The 23,121-nt window shown below is 46.9% G+C and overlaps 1 protein-coding gene across 4 annotated transcripts in view; it reads right to left on the minus strand.

The window, feature by feature from the left end:
• Positions 1–7,915: 7,915 nt before the first annotated feature.
• The window catches only part of LOC139750387 (solute carrier family 7 member 14-like), a 579,902-nt gene continuing 564,696 nt past the window's right edge, over positions 7,916–23,121 (minus strand). For 3 of the 4 annotated variants that reach the window (XM_071665121.1, XM_071665122.1, XM_071665123.1), the window contains 3 exons: positions 21,947–22,103; positions 19,387–19,514; positions 7,966–9,501 (listed from right to left, as the gene is read on the minus strand). In XM_071665121.1, the coding sequence (XP_071521222.1) occupies positions 9,146–9,501; positions 19,387–19,514; positions 21,947–22,103 (641 nt within the window). In that variant the 3' untranslated portion in view covers positions 7,966–9,145. Of the gene's footprint in view, positions 9,502–19,386; positions 19,515–21,946; positions 22,104–23,121 lie in introns of all 4 variants that reach the window. The other variant, XR_011713125.1, reaches the window with a different exon arrangement.

Genomic DNA, 23,121 nt, shown 5'->3' on the forward strand with positions numbered 1-23,121 from the left:
CCGGGTAATGACTGTACACACACACATATATATATATATATATATATATATATATATATATATATATATATATATATATATACGAATACAGTGTATATGAACGCGCACATCCATAGAACATACAAACCTCCAACAGCCAGGCTCGAACCCGGGACTCCTGTGTAGCTAGCGGGAGCACTGCAGCTATGACCATAGCCTAGTCACACTTCCGCCTGCCACGCACGGGTCCAAGGTTTGATTCTGGCTGTTGGAGGTTTGTATATTCTATATGATATATATATATATATATATATATATATATATATATATATATATATATATATATATATATATATCCTGCAAAACACAGGTTGTAGACATAAGACTACTGCATAGAGTGAGATGCCTAGTTAAATTTCGGCTCCTTAGGGAATCGACCAAGTAGATCGGCGAGATCTAGTAGATGAACCGACAATACAGACTCGTACATACAGGTCAGTGATTACTCATCGTATCACAGGATGTGTTCCTGGAATCTGTCAAACTCTGTAGCCTCTGGATCATACATAAACAAGGCTCAGTCCTTCGTGTTACTCCTTCGCCGAAGTAAGTTCGGTCTCTGACGGAGTTAGGTACGAGGGTCGGAACAGATCATCAAGTTTCAGGAGGTACTTGAAACATTAAGGACAATGCGGAATTTCAGGGAAAATTCACCGTAAGGGATGAGTTGACAGCGAGAGAAATACCTTTTCAGGACCTTCTTCGAATTATCATTCGTCTTCCATACTGAAGTTTGCACTTTGCTGGTCTGCTTTGTAACTTCAGTCACTGCAGTGTTCTTACCACTGCTCTTTCTATTCGTTGATTATGGCTTCTTTTTTTTTCCCCCTAACTTCCACTACTCTTACCCTCAGTGCGTCAGCTGCTGTCGGCTGCAGCGCCCAGCGTCCTCACAACCACACCTCATTTCTTAGCAAGAACCAGACGCATTTGCTCCGTGCGTGGGGAGAACCAGGCGATGTTACCTACACTCCCCAGGTACGTGCTCCTTGCGCTGCCCTCCGCCAGTCTGCACTACGGTCTGTTGTGACGAGCGACAAAAAAAAATAAAATGAGTAGAAGGAGGGATGCACGGCCTAAAAATATTCTGCAAACGAAGAATTCTTTTTTAATGTATGATAATTATCGACTGTCGAAGGTGCAAATTATGGATATTGCCTTTCGTTATTCATGGCTGGAAGGTTGTGTGAAATGCGACGAGTATATTTGTGGCGCCATGGTCATTTCCCCTCTTGTTATCATACAGATATCAGTCATTCCCTCTTGCTATCATGCAAATCATTCCCTCTTGTTATCATGCAGATATCAGAATCATTCCCTTGTTATCATTCCGATGTCAGATTCATTCCCTTGTTATCATTCCGATATCAGTACCATTCTCTCTTGTTATCATGCAGATATCACAGTTATTCCCCCTCTTGTTATCATCCCTACATTATAAATGTACTATACTGTTATCATGTAGACGTCATCTTTCCACATGATGCACCTTGCCTGTAACGCGAGGGGAGCGTCTTAACCCAGCCCCACCCGCAGTGTACAGAAAGAACAAGATATATCCCAGTGATGAGCAGCTTTGATAAAGAAACTTTCATCTTTCCTTTGCACACGAGGAAGTGAGGAAATTCCAGTGCCTCCCGAGGTGTGTGGCACAAGGTTATATAAGTGATGAGGAGAGGAGACTGTGTCACATCAGCACGTCCCTCACCATACTGTCTGTGGGCCCCACACACACACAGACACGCGCACCCTCACACACACACAGACACAGAGACACATACACCCCCTGGAGCACACACACACACACACACACGCCCTCATGACCCAGCCACACCAACCACACATGACGCCGCGATCGCTGTGGTCAAGTTACCCCCTTTTGTTGATATGTATGAGCCTGGTTGTACAGTGCGGTGCACGGGTCATGATTATCACTCTTGCTGACATTCATCCCCTTAACTTATGCTCGTCTTTCTTGTGGCTCCTCTGGGTCTCTCGACTCACGCTTCGGGAAGGATATATGGAGGGAAGTCCTTACCTAGACCCGCCCTCAGAGGAGGGTAGTTCCCCAGGATGAGTCGTGTCCAAGGCAACACCGTCTCACAAAAAAGGATACCTCAGGAGAGCCAGCATTCCAGGATGTGCCGTTTGGTAGGAAACATCTGTGAAAAAACATTTTCGTGAGAGTAGCCACTTCTTGAGAGGGCTAATTACAAAGGCATTCTGTCTCCTGTAGGAGGCCATCTCTCGACGAAGGGAAGACTCTTGGAAAGAACACCTCCCAAAGGACATCTTCCAGAATGGGTCATGTACTCAAAGTAGCCTTTCGTATTTCAGGCTTGGTTTCTCATAGCGACTGTGTCTTCGTGAGGTTCGCCTCATTTCCAGGATCTTTCGATGCAGCTGTGAGGAAATTTCCTTCTTGTTTGGAGAGAGTTCACTTGCACGGGTGGTTATCCCTTTGGCAGGATTGTCTAAGAAAACGTCCAGTTGATTACGAACGGGAATTCAAAGGTAGGAGTGTCGGGGTGTCTGTGGTGAGGTGCTTTTGTTTATTGGGGTTTCGTTGTCCGGGGTGGATACAGGTCGTCTGGGGTGGTGATGTGTTGCCTGGGAGATCATGACTCGGGTATTGAGCGTTTGTAGCAGTGATGCCCTGGGTGTGGGGCAGGTCTGTGGTGTGGAGTGGCCAGGTCTCCGGCGTCTGGGGAATGATAGTGTGATAGTATAGAGTGCGTGAGTTGTCAGTGACCCACCGAGTGTAGGGAGTGCGTGGTGTGAGGTGTCTGAAGTTAGGGTGTGTAAAGTGCGTGGGGAGAAGTCTCAAAGATGTGTTGTGTTGTGAATAGGGTGTAGTAATTTGTGCGGGGGTGGTGTAATGAGTGTAGGTTGTAGTATTGGTGTGATAATGATTGTAGGGTGTAGTACTGATGTGGTAATGGGTGTAGGGTGTGTTATTAGTGTGGTAATGGCTGTGGGGGTGGTGTAGTATTGGTATGGTAATGGGTGTAGGGTGTAGTATTGATGTGGTAATGGTTGTAGGGTGTGTTATTAGTGTGGTAATGGCTGTGGGGGTGGTTTAGTATTGGTATGGTGATGGGTGTAGGGTGTAGTATTGATGTGGTAATGGGTGTAGGGTGTGTCATTAGTGTGGTAATAGCTGTGGGAGGGGGTGTAGTATTGGTGTGGTAATGGGTGTAGGGTGTAGTATTGGTATGGTAATGAGTGTAGGGTGTAGTATTGGTGTGGTAATAGGTGTGGAGGTATGGTAATGGGTGTGGTACTGGTGTGGTAATGGGTGTGTGGGTTGTAGTACTGGGTGTAAGGGAAGGGTACTGGTTCACCAGTATCAATCAATATTCACACCCTCTCGAGGTTAATAATATTTGGCCCCATAGAGTAGACGTCTTCTCCATTTGACTATGACAACTCCTTGGAATAATAGTAAGTGTGAGTGTAAACAAAACATAGCTTCACAGACATTTACGCACACACACACGTACAGACAGACAGACAGACAGACAAAAAAAGAGTACGTTCCGACAGGAGAAAAATGGTCAAGTTAGCTGACCTTAGTGGTTTAAAAATAACATTTTGATTGGACAAACAGGCTGGTGCTATGAATGGTTTGTGTAATACCTACGAAAAGAAAAGAAAATTCGTTTCCGACAGACGACCAAAAAACGTGTCTGCATCGCTATGTCGGGAGAGTTTTATGCTTGCTATGCGAAATCAGTAAACATGATAACAATATCGTGAAGGGAGAGAGAGAGAGAGAGAGAGAGAGAGAGAGAGAGAGAGAGAGAGAGAGAGAGAGAGAGAGAGAGAGAGAGAGAGAGAGAGAGAGAGAGAGAGGAAGAGAGTTGGTGTTGGATCCCGAATTATTTCTGAGGCTTCCCTTTGTGGTGCAGTTGGTTAAGGAAGGTGCTGGAGCTGGCTGCCACACCGTGCGGTGCCTGACCATGTGAGGGCTGGTGGCAGACTATGTGGTGCCTGAACCATGTGGGAGCTGGTAGACTATGTGGTGCCTGAACCATGTGGGGGGCTGGTAGACTATATGGTGCCTGAACCATGTGGAGGCTGGGCTGGTGGTGGTTGGCACACCGTGTGATGCCTGGCCATGTGGTGGCTGGCACACTGAGTGGTGCCTGACTATGTGGGACTAGGCTGGTGGTGGCTGGCACAGCGTGTGGTGCCTCACCTTGTGGTGGCTGACACACCGTGTGGTACCTCACCATGTGGTGGGTGACACACCGTGTGGTACCTCACCATGTGATGGCTGACACACCGTGTGATACCTCACCATGTGGTGGGTGACACACCGTGTGGTACCTCACCATGTGGTGGCTGGCACACTGTGAGATACCTCACCATGTGGTGGGTGACACACCGTGTGGTACCTCACCATGTGGAGTCGGGGAGGGAGAGACGGTACGGGTCAACCATCGTGCACACATGAAAAGCAAATGACAAATAGCAATTTTCCTGTTGAATTCAGTATTAGCCTATGATTACCAGTGGGTTCGCCTCCGATACACTGTCTCTTATATCCTTCGTCCTCCAATGGACTCCTTTTCAGATCCCTAAAGATGGCCTTGAAGGACATCCTATGACACAGGAGCACGTCTGGCACACGTCTCTCGCCCGTTTGGTTAAAGACTTCTCTTCAGAATCCTTGTTGCTCCCCCATCTATGCAGTTCGTGGCTCCTACACTCCCTCCCTCACTTGTCTTCACAAAACCTTACCACACGCCTGCACTTCCCCTTTCAAGTGTCTCCACACGTCCTTGCCATGCTCCAGTATTTCCTCCCTCACTCGTCTCCACACGTCCTTGGTCCAGCATTTCCTCCCTCACTCGTCTCCACACGTCCTTGCCATGCTCCAGTATTTCCTCCCTCACTCGTCTCCACACGTCCTTGCTCCAGCATTTCCTCCCTCACTCGTCTCCACACGTTCTTGCCATGCTCCAGCACTTCCTCCCTCACTCGTCTCCACAAAGCCTTATCAAATGGACAGCTTATCGAACACTGGCAGGAAGTGTGCTTGTATTACTTCATGATATGGCTCCGAACGACACATTCCCCCCTCAGTGTAGAAGTTGCCAATGGGTCTGAAAGTTGCTGATGAATGTCATGTCCGCCTAGCAACACATTTTACAGCTTTTATACATAATTCTTTTGTGGGTTTAATTGCTTCAGTATGCTAAACGTTGTAGAAAAAGAAAAGAGACGACAGCACGACCCTTGAACACGACGATGCAACCCTTGAACACGACGATGCAACCCTTGAACACGACGATGCAACCCTTGAACACGACAGTTCTAACCCCTTGAGTATGACGACTTGACATCTGATCTGAGTCCTGAGGATCACAGATCAAAGGCCAGGTATTCCTCCTACCTCAGTGCTCCAGCCGTCCTGCTCAAGGGGCCTATCGTCCCTTCAGGGTCATCGCGCTGCATCGTATTCAAAAGTCAGGATAACTGGATCAAAGTTTACATATGTTATAATGAAGAATGCGAAGTATGCCACACTTCCCTGCATCATGAATGCGATGCAGAATGCATGATTCGTGTCTGTTCGTTCACCTTCGTTCACTGATGTGGAATTTTTGGGGTCAGGTATGACTCTCACCTGCAAGGTCATGCAGGTGTTGACTGATCCTGCGACAGTCCACGGCGTATCAGACTTGGCTCACGATACGCAACATGACGCAAGAAAACAAAAAACAAACTGATCCAGTGAGCTACGCATGCATAGTAATCACATACTGATGGACGTGAATTTCTTGGTCGAAGATAAACTCTTCCAAGGAACTGTATTTTTTTCTCTCTCTCTCCTGAAGCCATTGTTCCGAGTTCGCCTCTAAATTTCTTGTCAGGGAAGTTAATCATGATTTTTTTTCCCCCTCTCCTTTGTATGGAGAGAGACATTTGTGGATAGGCAACTTCGGCCAGTGTTGGGTAAGGTGGCGTGCAATGGATAAGGCTGGAGTCTGTGTCGTCCCTCGGCTTCCACCCCCCTCACCAAACCTCCTCCTGTCATTGGCTACATTCTACGCTAGCGGTAACTATGAAACGACGAGCTTACAAGGCTTGCCTGGTCTGATTTACTTGGTTTAACTGTATCTTCTTCTTCTTCTCCTTCTTCTTCTTTTTTTGTAGTCCTTTGTCGAGTCACAAATAAACTTCCACAAGAGACAATAACATGAATTTTTAAAGGTCAAGGGAGTGCCAGCAGCGCACGACCACAGCTGGCTTGATCCCGGTGCTGTGGGTACCTTACAGCTGGCGCTTGATCCCGGTGCTGTGGGTACCTTACAGCTGGTTTGATCACGACCACAGCTGGTTTGATCCCGGGGCTGTGGGTACCTTACAGCTGGCTTGATCCCGGTACTGTAGGTACCTTAAAGTTGGCTTGATCCCGGGGCTGTGGGTACCTTACAGCTGGCTTGATCCCGGTGCTGTGGGTACCTTACAGCTGGCGCTTGATCCCGGTGCTGTGGGTACCTTACAGCTGGCGCTTGATCCCAGTGCTGTGGGTACCTTACAGATGGCTTGATCCCGGTGCTGTGGGTACCTTACAGCTGGCGCTTGATCCCAGTGCTGTGGGTACCTTACAGATGGCTTGATCCCGGTGCTGTGGGTACCTTACAGCTGGCGCTTGATCCCGGTACTGTGGGTACCTTACAGCTGGCTTGACCCCGGTGCTGTGGGTACCTTACAGCTGGCGCTTGATCCCGGTGCTGTGGGTACCTTACAGCTGGCTTGACCCCGGTGCTGTGGGTACCTTACAGCTGGCTTGATCCCGGTGCTGTGGGTACCTTACAGCTGGCGCTTGATCCCGGTACTGTGGGTACCTTACAGCTGGCTTGATCCCGGTGCTGTGGGTACCTTACAGATGGCTTGATCCCGGTGCTGTGGGTACCTTACAGATGGCTTGATCCCGGTGCTGTGGGTACCTTACAGCTGGCGCTTGATCCCGGTGCTGTGGGTACCTTACAGCTGGCGCTTGATCCCGGTGCTGTGGGTACCTTACAGATGGCTTGATCCCGGTGCTGTGGGTACCTTACAGCTGGCGCTTGATCCCGGTGCTGTGGGTACCTTACAGCTGGCTTGATCCCAGTGCTGTGGGTACCTTACAGCTGGCGCTTGATCCCAGTGCTGTGGGTACCTTACAGCTGGCTTGATCCCGGTGCTGTGGGTACCTTACAGCTGGCGCTTGATCCCAGTGCTGTGGGTACCTTACAGCTGGCGCTTGATCCCGGTGCTGTGGGTACCTTACAGCTGGCTTGACCCCGGTGCTGTGGGTACCTTACAGCTGGCTTGATCCCGGTACTGTGGGTACCTTACAGCTGGCTTGATCCCGGTGCTGTGGGTACCTTACAGCTGGCGCTTGATCCCGGTGCTGTGGGTACCTTACAGCTGGCTTGATCCCGGTGCTGTGGGTACCTTACAGCTGGCTTGATCCCGGTGCTGTGGGTACCTTACAGATGGCTTGACCCCGGTGCTGTGGGTACCTTACAGATGGCTTGATCCCGGTGCTGTGGGTACTTTACAGATGGCTTGATCCCGGTGCTGTGGGTACCTTACAGCTGGCGCTTGATCCCGGTGCTGTGGGTACCTTACAGCTGGCTTGATCCCGGTGCTGTGGGTACCTTACAGCTGGCGCTTGATCCCGGTGCTGTGGGTACCTTACAGCTGGCGCTTGATCCCGGTGCTGTGGGTACCTTACAGCTGGCGCTTGATCCCGGTGCTGTGGGTACCTTACAGATGGCTTGATCCCGGTGCTGTGGGTACCTTACAGCTGGCTTGATCCCAGTGCTGTGGGTATCTTACAGCTGGCGCTTGATCCCGGTGCTGTGGGTACCTTACAGCTGGCGCTTGATCCCGGTGCTGTGGGTACCTTACAGCTGGCGCTTGATCCCGGTGCTGTGGGTACCTTACAGCTGGCGCTTGATCCCGGTGCTGTGGGTACCTTACAGCTGGCTTGATCCCGGTACTGTGGGTACCTTACAGCTGGCGCTTGATCCCGGTGCTGTGGGTACCTTACAGCTGGCCTGATCCCAGCCCTGGGAGGACCTTCGTCACACCAACTTCCCTCATCACTACTTTTACAGCGAGGACTAAGTACGGCGCCTTCGAGTATCTTCAGAAGTGAGTTTGGTATGACATAGTGATAACAACTTTACGATACACGTCGCACACTGTGGACGGCTGGCCGATGATCAAGACCTTTTGCAAGTTGAGGGCCAAAAGTGATCCGTGTGTTGACACTTCAGACTAAACAGTTGATGGCGAGTCCTCTGGTAGCGCGGGCGAGGCCTCACCTGTAGTGGTGACTTGATACTCGAGAGAGGACGGCAGATCTCTCATGTATCAGGGATGTGGCCTTCCTCCCCGTTGCCCATCTGCTTGGCTCTGAGGCCGCGGTGCACCGACAAGGTACAACGGCCCCGACCCCCTCACACACACTGTCAGGACTAAGATATTGGCGGCACACGGCAGCAAGGACGAGGCACTTCGTAATGGGGTATGATTGGCCTAAGTTCCTCACGCTTTATCTAACGTCTGGTATTATGTACACAACACCTACATCCTCCGGACTACATCAGCTCAGAACCTATGAGTGAGCGTATAGATGGAGAGTACTTAGTACAAATGTAACGATTTAGCTTCATCTTGTCATTTCTAAGATAAATGGTTAGTTGCATCTAACGCTTAGTAAGCACTGGGATAACGTTTAAGAGGAATCATCTGTTTCGTCTAAGATAGCCCTAGATTATAGTTTTTCTTCTTTTACTTGGAAAGAACCATATATGATGCATTTAGTAGCATGACGACGGATAACTAAAAGATTGGTTGAATAGAAATGCGTCTAACTTCTGTGGAGACGTGTGTGAGTGGCTGCCACGTCCAGCGACGTCCATTTTTTTGAGGGAGGGGAGGAGAGGCAGTGGAGCTGGTGCACTCGTCGGGCCGGGCCCAGCGCTGGGGTCGGGGCTCAGTAGTGAAGAGAGGTGGTTTGGTTGGGTCGGTCGGTCGTGGCTGTACGCTGTAGTTCTGTCACTCCTTTACACCAGATAACTACAGTTATACACACAGATTAACGGAATGGATTGTTCGGGTTGGGTGATATATACATTTGGTTCTTGTCCCCGGTGGAAGTGGGTGGCTGTTGGGTTGGGATAATGGCGCCCCGGTTCACTGCTGGTGGGTCAGGGCGGTTAACGCCAGTTGGTGAGGAGAGGAAGTCTGCTGTGGGTATGGTGGTGGCGGCTGAGGTGGCGGTGGTGGTGGGCTGAGCTGTGGCTGGGGAGAGGGTGTGGGCGGTGGGCGGAGTGACAGTGTTGGTGCCTGGCTGGGTGGACGGGTCAGACGTGACGTGCAGTTCGATCTCGCCCTCCTCCCCCGTCCCCACTGTGCTCTTCTTTATGCCATAGTTGAAGTAGATCGCGAAACCTGAGGGTGGAAACGCAACGGTCAGTGGCTGTGGAGAGCATCATCCTTAGATCTATCATAAGTTCTATCAGAGGTCCAGAATGAAGAGAGATCCTCCGGGAGAAATGGTCATGAGGAAAGAACTTGAAAAGGGTCAAGGCATGAGGCAGCTCTTACACTGAAACTCTCGAGACTATGCAGCCTACAAACGGGACAGTGACCCAATGTGCAACAGAAAATCAATAGATTCACCGACTATGGCAGCCGACACCTGAAAAGAACGAGTGGCACAGATTATCAGTCGTATGAAACGCCTCCCACAAACACACACACACACACACACACACACACACACACACACCAGGATGTCCAAGAAGATGAAATGCTTATCGTATATTCAGAATCTACCAAAAGCAATGGACAGGGAGGAGCAGCAAAAACATTTTCTGTAAGTCTGTCAGTAGACACAGAGCGTGAAGAGGAATAGATTGGAACAGAGACGACCAGGCATATACAAACATAAGTATACAAATATATCAGAGAAGATATATTTGCAAAAGGTGACTAAAAGGGAAGGGAGCGGGAGGCTGGAGATCCTCCCCTCTAGACTTTCAAATTTTGAGGATCTTTCCATTGCTCTTGTCAAGCAAGTCTAAGATGATACTGTCAACGAATGCAACGTGCGAACAGAGTGGTAAAGCTTCAGTAAAACTTTCAAAGCAGTAGGGGAAACAAATCTGCCAGTGCAGCGGAGAGGTTCTTCTTCTCAGAGAAAACAAAAGGTAGAACAATGAAATAATGAAATAACTTTTTTTTATATATAATAGTAGCACACAAGAAACTCAGAGAGACCAAGAACCAACATGATAGACTAGTTGATGTAAATTTGTGTACAGAATCTAAGACACTTGTACGACAAAGGAATGCTGGTATGAAACGAATACTACTGAAAACATGGGTTAAAAAAAAGAAATAGATGATTCATAGTTATGTTGGAAGCATAAGAGTCATTATTCAGTCAAATCGTCCATTCACTTTGGAAAACAGTGACTTTGGTCAAGAGGACGAAGCCATAGCATTAAGCTTGAATAATATACTATATTCGATTGAGGACACAACTCACACCCCGAATCCTCTTCCATCGCTGATAGAGGCTAACGTTCTTCATCATGATAACATGAATATCAAGGACAATAAGAGACAAAAAATAAGAGAGTCAAGCCCTTGATTGCTCCTCTCAGTATGTCAATTATTATGGGGAAGGTTATAGACGAATGGGAGTTTTCCAATGTAACACCGTTCTCCCCGCATGATATCGTCCTATTAATATAATGTCTTGAGTTGGGAAACTTATGGAAACCATCATCTGGAACACAACTGTAAACCCTTAAAAGGACGACCACCTCATCAACGATTGTATTGGCAGCATAGATTGCGACCAAGTCGGTACATGTTTGACAGAATCTACTTGATTTCTTTTTCTGAAATAACCAACATGTATGAGGAAGGTGAAGCAGTATATACAGCGAACACTCGCTAAAGCTTCGCATCAGAAGACTACTAATCAAAGTTAAGTCACAACGGTAGTTAGAAGATAAAGGTCATGCCTTAGAATAGTTAGACTTTGCAAGTGGCGTGCTAAAAGGGGTGGGTCAGTCTTGGGACCAAGACCCCTTTTTACCACATTTATCAGTAATGATGATAATGGGGCTACATTGCAAGTTATGGAAATTCGAAGACGTTACTGAGCTGGGAAATCAGTCCGCTAACAAAACTGAACGCCAGCAGCTTTGAAACTGACGTACACAAACACAAGCCAAAAAAGGTCATGCCTGAGAATAGTTAGACTTTGCAAGTGGCGTGCTAAAAGGGGTGCGTCAGTCTTGGGACCAAGACCCCTTTTTACCACATTTATCAGTAATGATGATAATGGGGCTACATTGTAAGTTATGGAAATTCGAAGACGTCACTGAACTGGGAAATCAGTCCGCTAACAAAACTGAACGCCAGCAGCTTTGAAACTGACGTACACAAACACAGGCCAAAAAAAAGGAAAGATTGGATACCGACAAGTGCAAAGATTTACATACCAGCAGTAAAAAAAAACGAGAAGGCAAGCTACAGTATGAATCCCCTTGAGCTAGAAAAGGAAAATGGGGAAAAAAAAACCCCACACTCGGGTGTAATGATTTCTGGTGACTTAAAGCTTAGACCAGCAGTGCACAGAAGCAGTAAAATGGGCTTCTCGAAGTGTAGCCTGGGGAAATCATCCTCACTCTTTACCAGACACTGATGTTTCTTCATCCTCAATACTGAGCAGTTCAGTCTTGGTCATCGTGCTGCTTGCAGCGAGACCCAGACAGACTCACACAAGCTACCAAGATGATGATTCGGCGGACTGGGAACCAAATCCTATTGAAAGCTGACTGTTAAACGAATTAGGTTTAACGACTTAGGTTTAACGACTTAGGTTTAACGACTTAGGTTTATCGACTTTGGTTTAACGGTCATAGAAAAGAGGTTAAGATATAATGTAAAGCAAGTGTTCTGTATTATCAAAGGTTTCGTTAACCTCAATTTAACGAGCAACTCAAGGTGTGATTCACCTTATTTCACTTGTAGTAACGGATACAATTTTTTTGGGGGGGTCAAACTTTTTAACTCGTATAAGTCTGGACAGTTATGACAATGAGAGAGTTAATGATGACAATTTTGATAAGATTGTCACCACCTTTCAGTAACATGAACGAAAGCTTTAGAGACGTTTTTTTTTTCTTTTTTTTTTTCATTCGTCTGTTCTACCCTTTATGTATCATGGACAACGAACTTCACCTATCTCAGAGAACATGGCTGGGCATCTGTGTACTACGCTATCACTGTTGATACGTAAACCTATTCTTGTTTTCAATCCATCATCCATCTTCATCTCTGACGACCTAGATGCTTACACAGGGCGGGAGTAAAAGCAGGACGGGATGAAGGTAGGTGGTGTATAGGGAGATATCAGCAGGACGGGATGAAGGTAGGCGGTGTATGGGGAGATATCAGCAGGACGGGATGAAGGTAGGTGGTGTATGGGGAGATATCAGCAGGACGGGATGAAGGTAGGCGGTGTATGGGGAGATATGAGCAGGACGGGATGAAGGTAGGTGGTGTATGGGGAGATATCAGCAGGACGGGATGAAGGTAGGTGGTGTATGGGGAGATATGAGCAGGACGGGATGAAGGTAGGTGGTGTATAGGGAGATATTAGCAGGACGGGATGAAGGTAGGTGGTGTAGGGGGAGATATCAGCAGGACGGGATGAAGGTAGGTGGTGTATGGGGAGATATCAGCAGGACGGGATGAAGGTAGGTGGTGTATGGGGAGATAGCAGTTCGGGATGAAGGTAGGTGGTGTATGAGGAGATATTAGCAGGACCGGATGAAGGTAGGCGGTGTATGGGGAGATATGAGCAGGACGGGATGAAGGTAGGTGATGTATGGGGAGATATCAGCAGGATGGGATGAAGGTAGGTGGTGTATGGGGAGATATGAGCAGGACGGGATGAAGGTAGGTGGTGTATAGGGAGATATTAGCAGGACGGGATGAAGGTAGGCGGTGTATGGGGAGATATGAGCAGGACGGGATGAAGGTAAGTGGTGTATGGGGAGATATCGGTTGTAAAGAGAAGGTAAACGGTCATGGAGACACAAGCACCGAGAGTGTATGTCTACAGGAACATTCCTTGTAGAGACATGTCAGTGATCGTGCACTAGAATCGGAGGAACTGATGAGATATCATTACGAGGCACTGTCCTTAAACACGCACACTGCCACAGAAACGAAGAACATCAGAACATGATACACCAACAGGAAAATGTTATCATGTAATGCTCGAGTTTGATATTGTGGTAAATGAAGATGTTAGACTCCAAGAGAGAAATAATAGTCAATTTAGAGTACTAAAGATTTCATTTGGGAATATAGATTGCGTAATGGAGTTCCGTAGCCATAATACAGATTACTGTGGGGGCAGGGTCTGTGAAATCTACTGTGTGAAAGAGCAAGAGATGGGAATCTTCGGCTTGCTAACACAGAGGGAAGGTTTGGAAAGAAAGAGATGCGGTTGAAAAATGCCGAAAGCAGAGGATCTGAGGACATACTGTGGAAATGTAATGTAGTCGACAGCATTTTGAAAGACGCGAGAGAGGAGGGAAAGAGTATAGCAGGAGGATAACAAAAGAGGAACAGAGGATCTTTGAAAATGATATTGTGGACGAGGCAGGAGATGGTGTACGATGTCAAATATAGGATTAGATTGTCAATCAAATAACAGTTCAATAGGGAGAAGGGTTTCAAATGGATAAGCCATGGAAGACGGATTAAGAGTGGAGGAAACGTACTATATCTCCAACAACAGCGAGGTGGAAAGGGCAGATGGTCTTGGAAATCATGACGTATCGAGAAAAGACATATTAAAAAAGAAATACTAATAAGCCTTAGACCATAGAAGGATTATGGTCCTGATCAAACTTCTCTACATGTGCTGAAGATATGAGCAAATACATTTTTGACAAGCTGATGAAAATCTTATCATGATGTTGGAGGACGACTAGGTTTGAAGGGACTGGAAAAAAAAAAGGGCAAGTGTACAAACTCTGACAGTGGAGACCATATTACCTGACGCGCCCGAACAACACCGGAAAAGATAAAGTCACTGAACATCTGCTGGTAAGAGAGAAACGTTTAAACGAGAAAGATCACGAATTCAAGGAAATCAGGTGTGGTGTTACATAGTACCTCCTGGATTTCTACGAGAGAGTGAGCTCTTGTATTGGACAAAAGAGAAAGATGGATTTCCATCCATCTGCAGTTGGAGTGCCAGAAAGTATATGACGCTATACCAAATAAATAAAAGGTTAAAGAAAATGGATCATCTGGCATCGATAAAGGGGGGACCTACTTTAATGGACTTAGAATGACCTTAGTGGAGGGAAAGTATGGATGCATATCAGGGGAGCCATATTGATAACGGCTGGCGGTCATTATTCTTGTAACACTGGCATTGGCTCCACGATCATGTCTCCTCCTTATCTGTGTATGATGACGTGCCAAATGAACTTGAACTCATACTTGAAGGTGTTTGTCAGTGATTCCAAAGACAAGAGAGAGGTAATGATGAGTAACGATGAATGCAGGATATTACAATCTCGACAAACTAAACTTTTGCCTGGTGCAGGAATGAGAAAATTTACCCCGAGTACTAAGAGTGGAAACTGGAGAAAGAAGAATTCGAATCGAATATAATCGAGCAAGAAAAAAAAAATATGTCGTAGGAACCCATCTGTGAAAGGGATCTTGGAATGGACATTGTGCCCAACTTGCTCAAGAGACAAGCTGTTGTCTGCTGGCCTATATAAGAATTGCACTCAAGTACATGAATGAATAGATTTCATCAAACTGTTCACAGTGAACGTAGGGCAAAACCAGAAATTGCCTCTCAAGTTTGGTTACCTCGTTTAAAGAAGCATAGAGAACTCGAGGAAGGTCTACAGGACGAAAATTATAGATGATGAGGAATTAGACGAGATGAGTTACAATAGTGAGTAGTTAAGGGCTGGGAATCTGTCTAGCATGGACGAAGGAAGAGTTTCATTCGAACATTTCGATTCTGAAACCATTTAGATGATGTCAACAGTGAACAGTCCTACGATAGATGCAAAGGCAGAACCACTAGAGGCCATAACATGATATTATGCAAAATACTTGTCATGAAGAAGAGAAGAACAAGTATTTTCATATATTGAGACCAGCTCAGGAATGGAATAAGCAAAGTGATGCCATCATGAAAGCTGACAATATACAAACATTTAAAAGTTATTTGATAGAGACAGTCCAAGATATGGAGACCCAAAGGCGTATAAATTCCTCCCCGTGCAGTGCAAAGAGACAATTACACAAACACGCAGAAATGCATGACACATATACCCGGACACAAACGCATTTATATACATATATACATACACACAAGACCCATTCCATACCGTCTGTTATCCACATATATGTCCTGCAGGTCAGGTTAGATGTCAGTGTATTGACAGAGACGTGATGATGTGTGGCCATTATCATCAACTTCACTCGACGAATCTGAGACAATACAACAGGTGTTGTATGCTGGTTGTAAGATCATGAAGAATAACCTGGTTATTATCACACTGTTCATCTGGACACTGTTATACAAGCATTACCAAGAGGTGTGTGGTGGTTGATACATTACCAGGGGGAGTGTGGTGGTTGATACATTACCAGGGGGAGTGTGGTGGTTGATACATTACCAGGGGGAGTGTGGTGGTTGATACATCACCAAGAGGAGTGTGGTGGTTGATACATCACCAAGAGGTGTGTGGTGGTTGATACATTACCAAGAGGTGTGTGGTGGTTGATACATTACCAAGAGGTGTGTGGTGGTTGATACATTACCAAGAGGTGTGTGGTGGTTGATACATTACCAAGAGGTGTGTGGTGGTTGATACATTACCAAGAGGTGTGTGGTGGTTGATACATTACCAAGAGGAGTGTGGTGGTTGATACATTACCAAGAGGTGTGTGGTGGTTGATACATTACCAAGAGGTGTGTGGTGGTTGATACATTACCAGGGGGAGTGTGGTGGTTGATACATTACCAAGAGGTGTGTGGTGGTTGATACATTACCAAGAGGTGTGTGGTGGTTGATACATTACCAGGGGGAGTGTGGTGGTTGATACATTACCAAGAGGTGTGTGGTGGTTGATACATTACCAAGAGGAGTGTGGTGGTTGATACATTACCAGGGGGAGTGTGGTGGTTGACACGTACCCAAGAGGTGTGTGGTGGTTGATACATTACCAAGTGGTGTGTGGTGGTTGATACATTACCAGGGGGAGTGTGGTGGTTGATACATCACCAAGAGGTGTGTGGTGGTTGATACATTACCAAGAGGTGTGTGGTGGTTGATACATTACCAAGAGGAGTGTGGTGGTTGATACATTACCAAGAGGTGTGTGGTGGTTGATACATTACCAAGAGGTGTGTGGTGGTTGATACATTACCAAGAGGAGTGTGGTGGTTGATACATTACCAAGAGGTGTGTGGTGGTTGATACATTACCAAGAGGTGTGTGGTGGTTGATACATTACCAAGAGGTGTGTGGTGGTTGATACATTACCAAGAGGTGTGTGGTGGTTGATACATTACCAAGAGGTGTGTGGTGGTTGATACATTACCAAGAGGTGTGTGGTGGTTGATACATTACCAAGAGGTGTGTGGTGGTTGATACATTACCAAGAGGTGTGTGGTGGTTGATACATTACCAAGAGGAGTGTGGTGGTTGATACATTACCAAGAGGTGTGTGGTGGTTGATACATTACCAAGAGGAGTGTGGTGGTTGATACATTACCAAGAGGTGTGTGGTGGTTGATACATTACCAAGAGGAGTGTGGTGGTTGATACATTACCAAGAGGTGTGTGGTGGTTGATACATTACCAAGAGGAGTGTGGTGGTTGATACATTACCAAGAGGTGTGTGGTGGTTGATACATTACCAAGAGGAGTGTGGTGGTTGATACATTACCAAGAGGTGTGTGGTGGTTGATACATTACCAAGAGGAGTGTGGTGGTTGATACATTACCAAGAGGAGTGTGGTGGTTGATACATTACCAAGAGGTGTGTGGTGGTTGATACATTACCAAGAGGTGTGTGGTGGTTGATACATTACCAAGAGGAGTGTGGTGGTTGATACATTACCAAGAGGTGTGTGGTGGTTGATACATTACCAAGAGGTGTGTGGTGGTTGATACATTACCAAGAGGTGTGTGGTGGTTGATACATTACCAAGAGGTGTGTGGTGGTTGATACATTACCAAGAGGTGTGTGGTGGTTGATACATTACCAAGAGGTGTGTGGTGGTTGATACATTACCAAGAGGAGTGTGGTGGTTGATACATTACCAAGAGGAGTGTGGTGGTTGATACATTACCAAGAGGTGTGTGGTGGTTGATACATTACCAAGAGGTGTGTGGTGGTTGATACATTACCAAGAGGAGTGTGGTGGTTGATACATTACCAAGAGGTGTGTGGTGGTTGATACATTACCAAGAGGAGTGTGGTGGTTGATACATTACCAAGAGGTGTGTGGTGGTTGATACATTACCAAGAGGTGTGTGGTGGTTGATACATTACCAAGAGGAGTGTGGTGGTTGATACATTACCAAGAGGTGTGTGGTGGTTGATACATTACCAAGAGGTGTGTGGTGGTTGATACATTACCAAGAGGAGTGTGGTGGTTGATACATTACCAAGAGGAGTGTGGTGGTTGATACATTACCAAGAGGAGTGTGGTGGTTGATACATTACCAAGAGGAGTGTGGTGGTTGATACATTACCAAGAGGTGTGTGGTGGTTGATACATTACCAAGAGGTGTGTGGTGGTTGATACATTACCAAGAGGTGTGTGGTGGTTGATACATTACCAAGAGGAGTGTGGTGGTTGATACATTACCAAGAGGTGTGTGGTGGTTGATACATTACCAAGAGGAGTGTGGTGGTTGATACATTACCAAGAGGAGTGTGGTGGTTGATACATTACCAAGAGGAGTGTGGTGGTTGATACATTACCAAGAGGAGTGTGGTGGTTGATACATTACCAAGAGGTGTGTGGTGGTTGATACATTACCAAGAGGTGTGTGGTGGTTGATACATTACCAAGAGGAGTGTGGTGGTTGATACATTACCAAGAGGTGTGTGGTGGTTGATACATTACCAAGAGGAGTGTGGTGGTTGATACATTACCAAGAGGAGTGTGGTGGTTGATACATTACCAAGAGGAGTGTGGTGGTTGATACATTACCAAGAGGTGTGTGGTGGTTGATACATTACCAAGAGGAGTGTGGTGGTTGATACATTACCAAGAGGAGTGTGGTGGTTGATACATTACCAAGAGGTGTGTGGTGGTTGATACATTACCAAGAGGAGTGTGGTGGTTGATACATTACCAAGAGGAGTGTGGTGGTTGATACATTACCAAGAGGAGTGTGGTGGTTGATACATTACCAAGAGGAGTGTGGTGGTTGATACATTACCAAGAGGAGTGTGGTGGTTGATACATTACCAAGAGGTGTGTGGTGGTTGATACATTACCAAGAGGAGTGTGGTGGTTGATACATTACCAAGAGGAGTGTGGTGGTTGATACATTACCAAGAGGTGTGTGGTGGTTGATACATTACCAAGAGGAGTGTGGTGGTTGATACATTACCAAGAGGAGTGTGGTGGTTGATACATTACCAAGAGGAGTGTGGTGGTTGATACATTACCAAGAGGAGTGTGGTGGTTGATACATTACCAAGAGGAGTGTGGTGGTTGATACATTACCAAGAGGTGTGTGGTGGTTGATACATTACCAGAGGAGTGTGGTGGTTGATACATTACCAAGAGGTGTGTGGTGGTTGATACATCACCAAGAGGAGTGTGGTGGTTGATACATCACCAAGAGGTGTGTGGTGGTTGATACATTACCAAGAGGAGTGTGGTGGTTGATACATTACCAGAGGAGTGTGGTGGTTGATACATTACCAAGAGGAGTGTGGTGGTTGATACATTACCAAGAGGTGTGTGGTGGTTGATACATTACCAAGAGGAGTGTGGTGGTTGATACATTACCAAGAGGAGTGTGGTGGTTGATACATCACCAAGAGGAGTGTGGTGGTTGATACATCACCAAGAGGAGTGTGGTGGTTGATACATTACCAAGAGGTGTGTGGTGGTTGATACATTACCAAGAGGTGTGTGGTGGTTGATACATTACCAAGAGGAGTGTGGTGGTTGATACATTACCAAGAGGAGTGTGGTGGTTGACACGGGTGAGTATAACGGGTGACACCACTTACCGATGGTCATCCAGAGGACGAAGCGGATGAGCGTCAGGATAGAGAGCTTGAAGATGAGGTAAACGTTGATGATAATGGCGATGGCTGGCACCCATGGCAAACCCGGCGCCAGAAACGGTAGCGACCGCCTGCAACACATACCACAACCTCACCCAAGCTGGCAACACTGTATGGTACTGTATGGCCACCAGGAGGAGGAGGAGGGCGTGGCCACTGTATGGCACTGTATGGCCACCAGGAGGAGGAGGGGGGCGTGGCCACTGTATGGCACTGTATGGCCACCAGGAAGAGGAGGAGGAGGAGGACGTGGCCACCAGGAGGGTGATGTGGCCACCAGGAGGAGGAGGAGGGCGTGGCCACTGTATGGCACTGTATGGCCACCAGGAGGAGGAGGAGGAGGAGGAGGACGTGGCCATCAGGAGGGTGATGTGGCCACCAGGAGGGTGATGTGGCCAACAGGAGGGTGATGTGGCCTAGGAGGGTGATGTGGCCTAGGAGGGTGATGTGGCCACCAGGAGGGTGATGTGGCCACCAGGAGGGTGATGTGGCCACCAGGAGGGAAATGTGGCCACCAGGAGGGTGATGTGGCCACCAGGAGGTTGATGTGACCACCAGGAGGGTGATGTGGCCATCAGGAGGTTGAGGTGGCCTAGGAGGGTAATGTGGCCATCGGGAGGGTAATGTGGTCACCAGGAGGGTGGTGTGGCCACCAGGAGGGTGATGTGGCCACCAGGAGGGTGATGTGGCCACCACGAGGGTAATGTGGCCACCAGGAGGGTGATGTGGCCACCAGGAGGGTGATGTGGCCACCAGGAGGGTGATGTGGCCACCAGGAGGGTAATGTGGCCACCAGGAGGGTGATGTGGCCACCAGGAGGGTGATGTGGCCACCAGGAGGGTGATGTGGCCACCAGGAGGATGATGTGGCCACCAGGAGGGTGATGTGGAGAGGAAGGTATTGTGATGGAGGGGAAGGTATTATACTGGAGGGGAAGGCAGTGTGATGGAGGGGAAGGTATTGTGATGGAGGGGAAGGTAGTGTGATGGAGGGGAAGATATTGTGATGGAGGGGAAGGTATTGTGATGGAGGGGAAGGTAGTGTGATGGAGGGGAAGGTAGTGTGATGGAGGGGAAGGTATTGTGATGGAGGGGAAGGTAGTGTGATGGAGGGGAAAGTAGTGTGATGGAGGGGAAGGTATTGTGATGGAGGGGAAGATATTATGATGGAGGGGAAGGTAGTGTGATAGAGGGGAAGGTAGTGTGATGGAGGGGAAGATATTATGATTGAGGGGAAGGTAGTGTTATGGAGGGGAAGGTAGTGTGATAGAGGGGAAGGTAGTGTGATGGAGGGGAAGATATTGTGATGGAGGGGAAGGTAGTGTGATGGAGGGTAAGGTATTGCGATGGAGGGGAAGGTATTGTGATGGAGGGGAAGGTATCATCGTACAGCCACATACGGAAGGTATAATACCAGCGAGGTGAGTCAGACACATATACATCAAAGTAATCAATACAATAATTAAGTGAGATATTCCCGATAATGAACAAATATTTTCGAACACTTATTTAGGAGAGTCACGTGCTCAGCTGGAACGTTTGTAAAATACACTTTTTCACTGTAAATATAAGATCCTTAACCATCGTTGTAAATAATGTCATACTAAGTTTTTGTATCGTTGGCTCGAGGTATTTTTTCCCTCTAATGAGATTTTGCAATTGTGATACAGTACCCGAGTGTTGGGTCAACCAGGTCGAGGTAACATATAAGCTACAATAAGTCTGATAAAGAGAGAATATATTTCATAACGAATCACACAAAAGAATTTATCATTTATAGTTTAAATGTGTGTGTGTTTGTGTGGGGGAGCGCGTAGGAGGCCACTCCCAGAGCCCTGGATCTGGCCACCATAGATCTGGCCACACTGCAACACACAGCTGGTGATAGGCATATGTATTATTATTATACATCCTCTCAAAGTGACGAATACCCACAGATTATATGAGTGTTGGTTAATTCACCCTTAGCAAACGTATTATATAACATTTGAGAGTTATGGTGGCGCATTGCTCTAGATTGTCAGTACAAAATTCCCTTTGACGTAAGCCCATCTTCAAAAAGGCCCTGCTGTATAATACAACGTGCCTTTAACATCTATTTGCCTCAGTGGCTGGTTGGTACACTCATACCATAGTGCTCCCCACACGTCCAGTTCGTCCGAGCTGGACACCGTCCCTCCCGCTATGTCTACGGGATCTCCTTGTCCGCCTGCAGCTACACTGTCAGGAGGAAGTGTTCTGAAGAGGAGCCAGGAAGTAGTCAGTGAAGAAGACTTCCGTGATCTCGTGTGTGGGGTTTGTGTGAGTGGTTGAGCAGTAGTATAGCCACGCTAATCATAGCCACTGTGTGACATACGACGAACAATTATGTACTTAATTATCAGTCATAAATTATCGTTATGAAAAGAGGTAAATGCAAGTGATGTGTTAAGCTATCAAAGTTTCCAGCCCAGCTGCTGATGGTGGAGTCTATGGCGAAGGAAAATACCACACAGAGGACGTACCTGTTCTGAGGCTTGCGAGAGATCTTCAGGAGGATGACTATGATGCTCAGGAAGAAGACTATGCTGAAGAAGGAGGCGGCGGGAGAGTGACCCTCAAGTTCACCCAGGCAGCTCACCAGGATGATGTCGAAGATCAACACGTTCAGGTACAGAAGACCTGTAGACCAATACCTCTTTACTCCTCCATCACTTCATCTCGTTATCTATTGTACCTATTCCTTACACTGCTCCCTAATCCTACTCCTTATTCCTAGATCTTAATCAAATTGTTTTATCGGTGTCTGTACTGAAGTCTTCAGTCATACACTTTCCCTGTATTCTCGGTCTTTGCATAAGCCCCTCACTACCATTGCGTACATTCTCACTACCATTGCGCGTTCCTCTCACTCCTGACCATAATGTTATTTCTTACGTTGCCTCGAACATATGATTATCATACGTCTGTTGCTTAAGCCTTGTAATGTGGTTTACTCGGGTCTCCAACCGTGCTACCTCTTCCGTTGCTCCTGATAATCCATTAAAAACCCCTTTTGACCACTTTACGTTTACAACTATAGTTACATTGGTTCTGAATCCTATAAACGTGTGAATTGATTCTACATTCATCTCCTTCGACTTCATGCATGTAACTAACCCTTCTCATCTTTACATTCTCACACTAGCCTGTACCTGCTCCATTCCACTGCGCCATTCGTGTCTCAGACACCTATTCTCTGTACTAGCTCTTTACGTCCTCACACACCTACTGTATTCATGTCCTCTATCCTCGTGACGACTGCTTTGTTTTGGTTTTTATTCTATCCTCTTGTCATCTATTCCCTTTTCTTGCTCAATACACTTTCTCCTTACTTCTGGTATTAGCATCTATTCTTTACTATTACAGTTTTCATATTCATATTCCTTATACCTGATCCTTATCTTGGCTTTCATACCAGCGAGCATAACTGCTGGCACACCTGTCTCTGACACCTGATAGTGTTCGCCAACGTTCGTTCACACACGACTCCATCAATGTCCACAGAGACAACCGCTTTAGACCAAGTGGACAGTGGTGGAACACGATGGAATCATCAGTCTAAAAATATATTCATACTGACCCACGGATGAAAGGTTAACGGTTGACTTTCATAATTCAATTAAAACTTTTCTCCCTGTTTCTGTCTATTTTTGGCCTG

Source organism: Panulirus ornatus, chromosome 9, assembly GCF_036320965.1.
Source record: "Panulirus ornatus isolate Po-2019 chromosome 9, ASM3632096v1, whole genome shotgun sequence".
Lineage (NCBI taxonomy): Eukaryota > Metazoa > Arthropoda > Malacostraca > Decapoda > Palinuridae > Panulirus > Panulirus ornatus.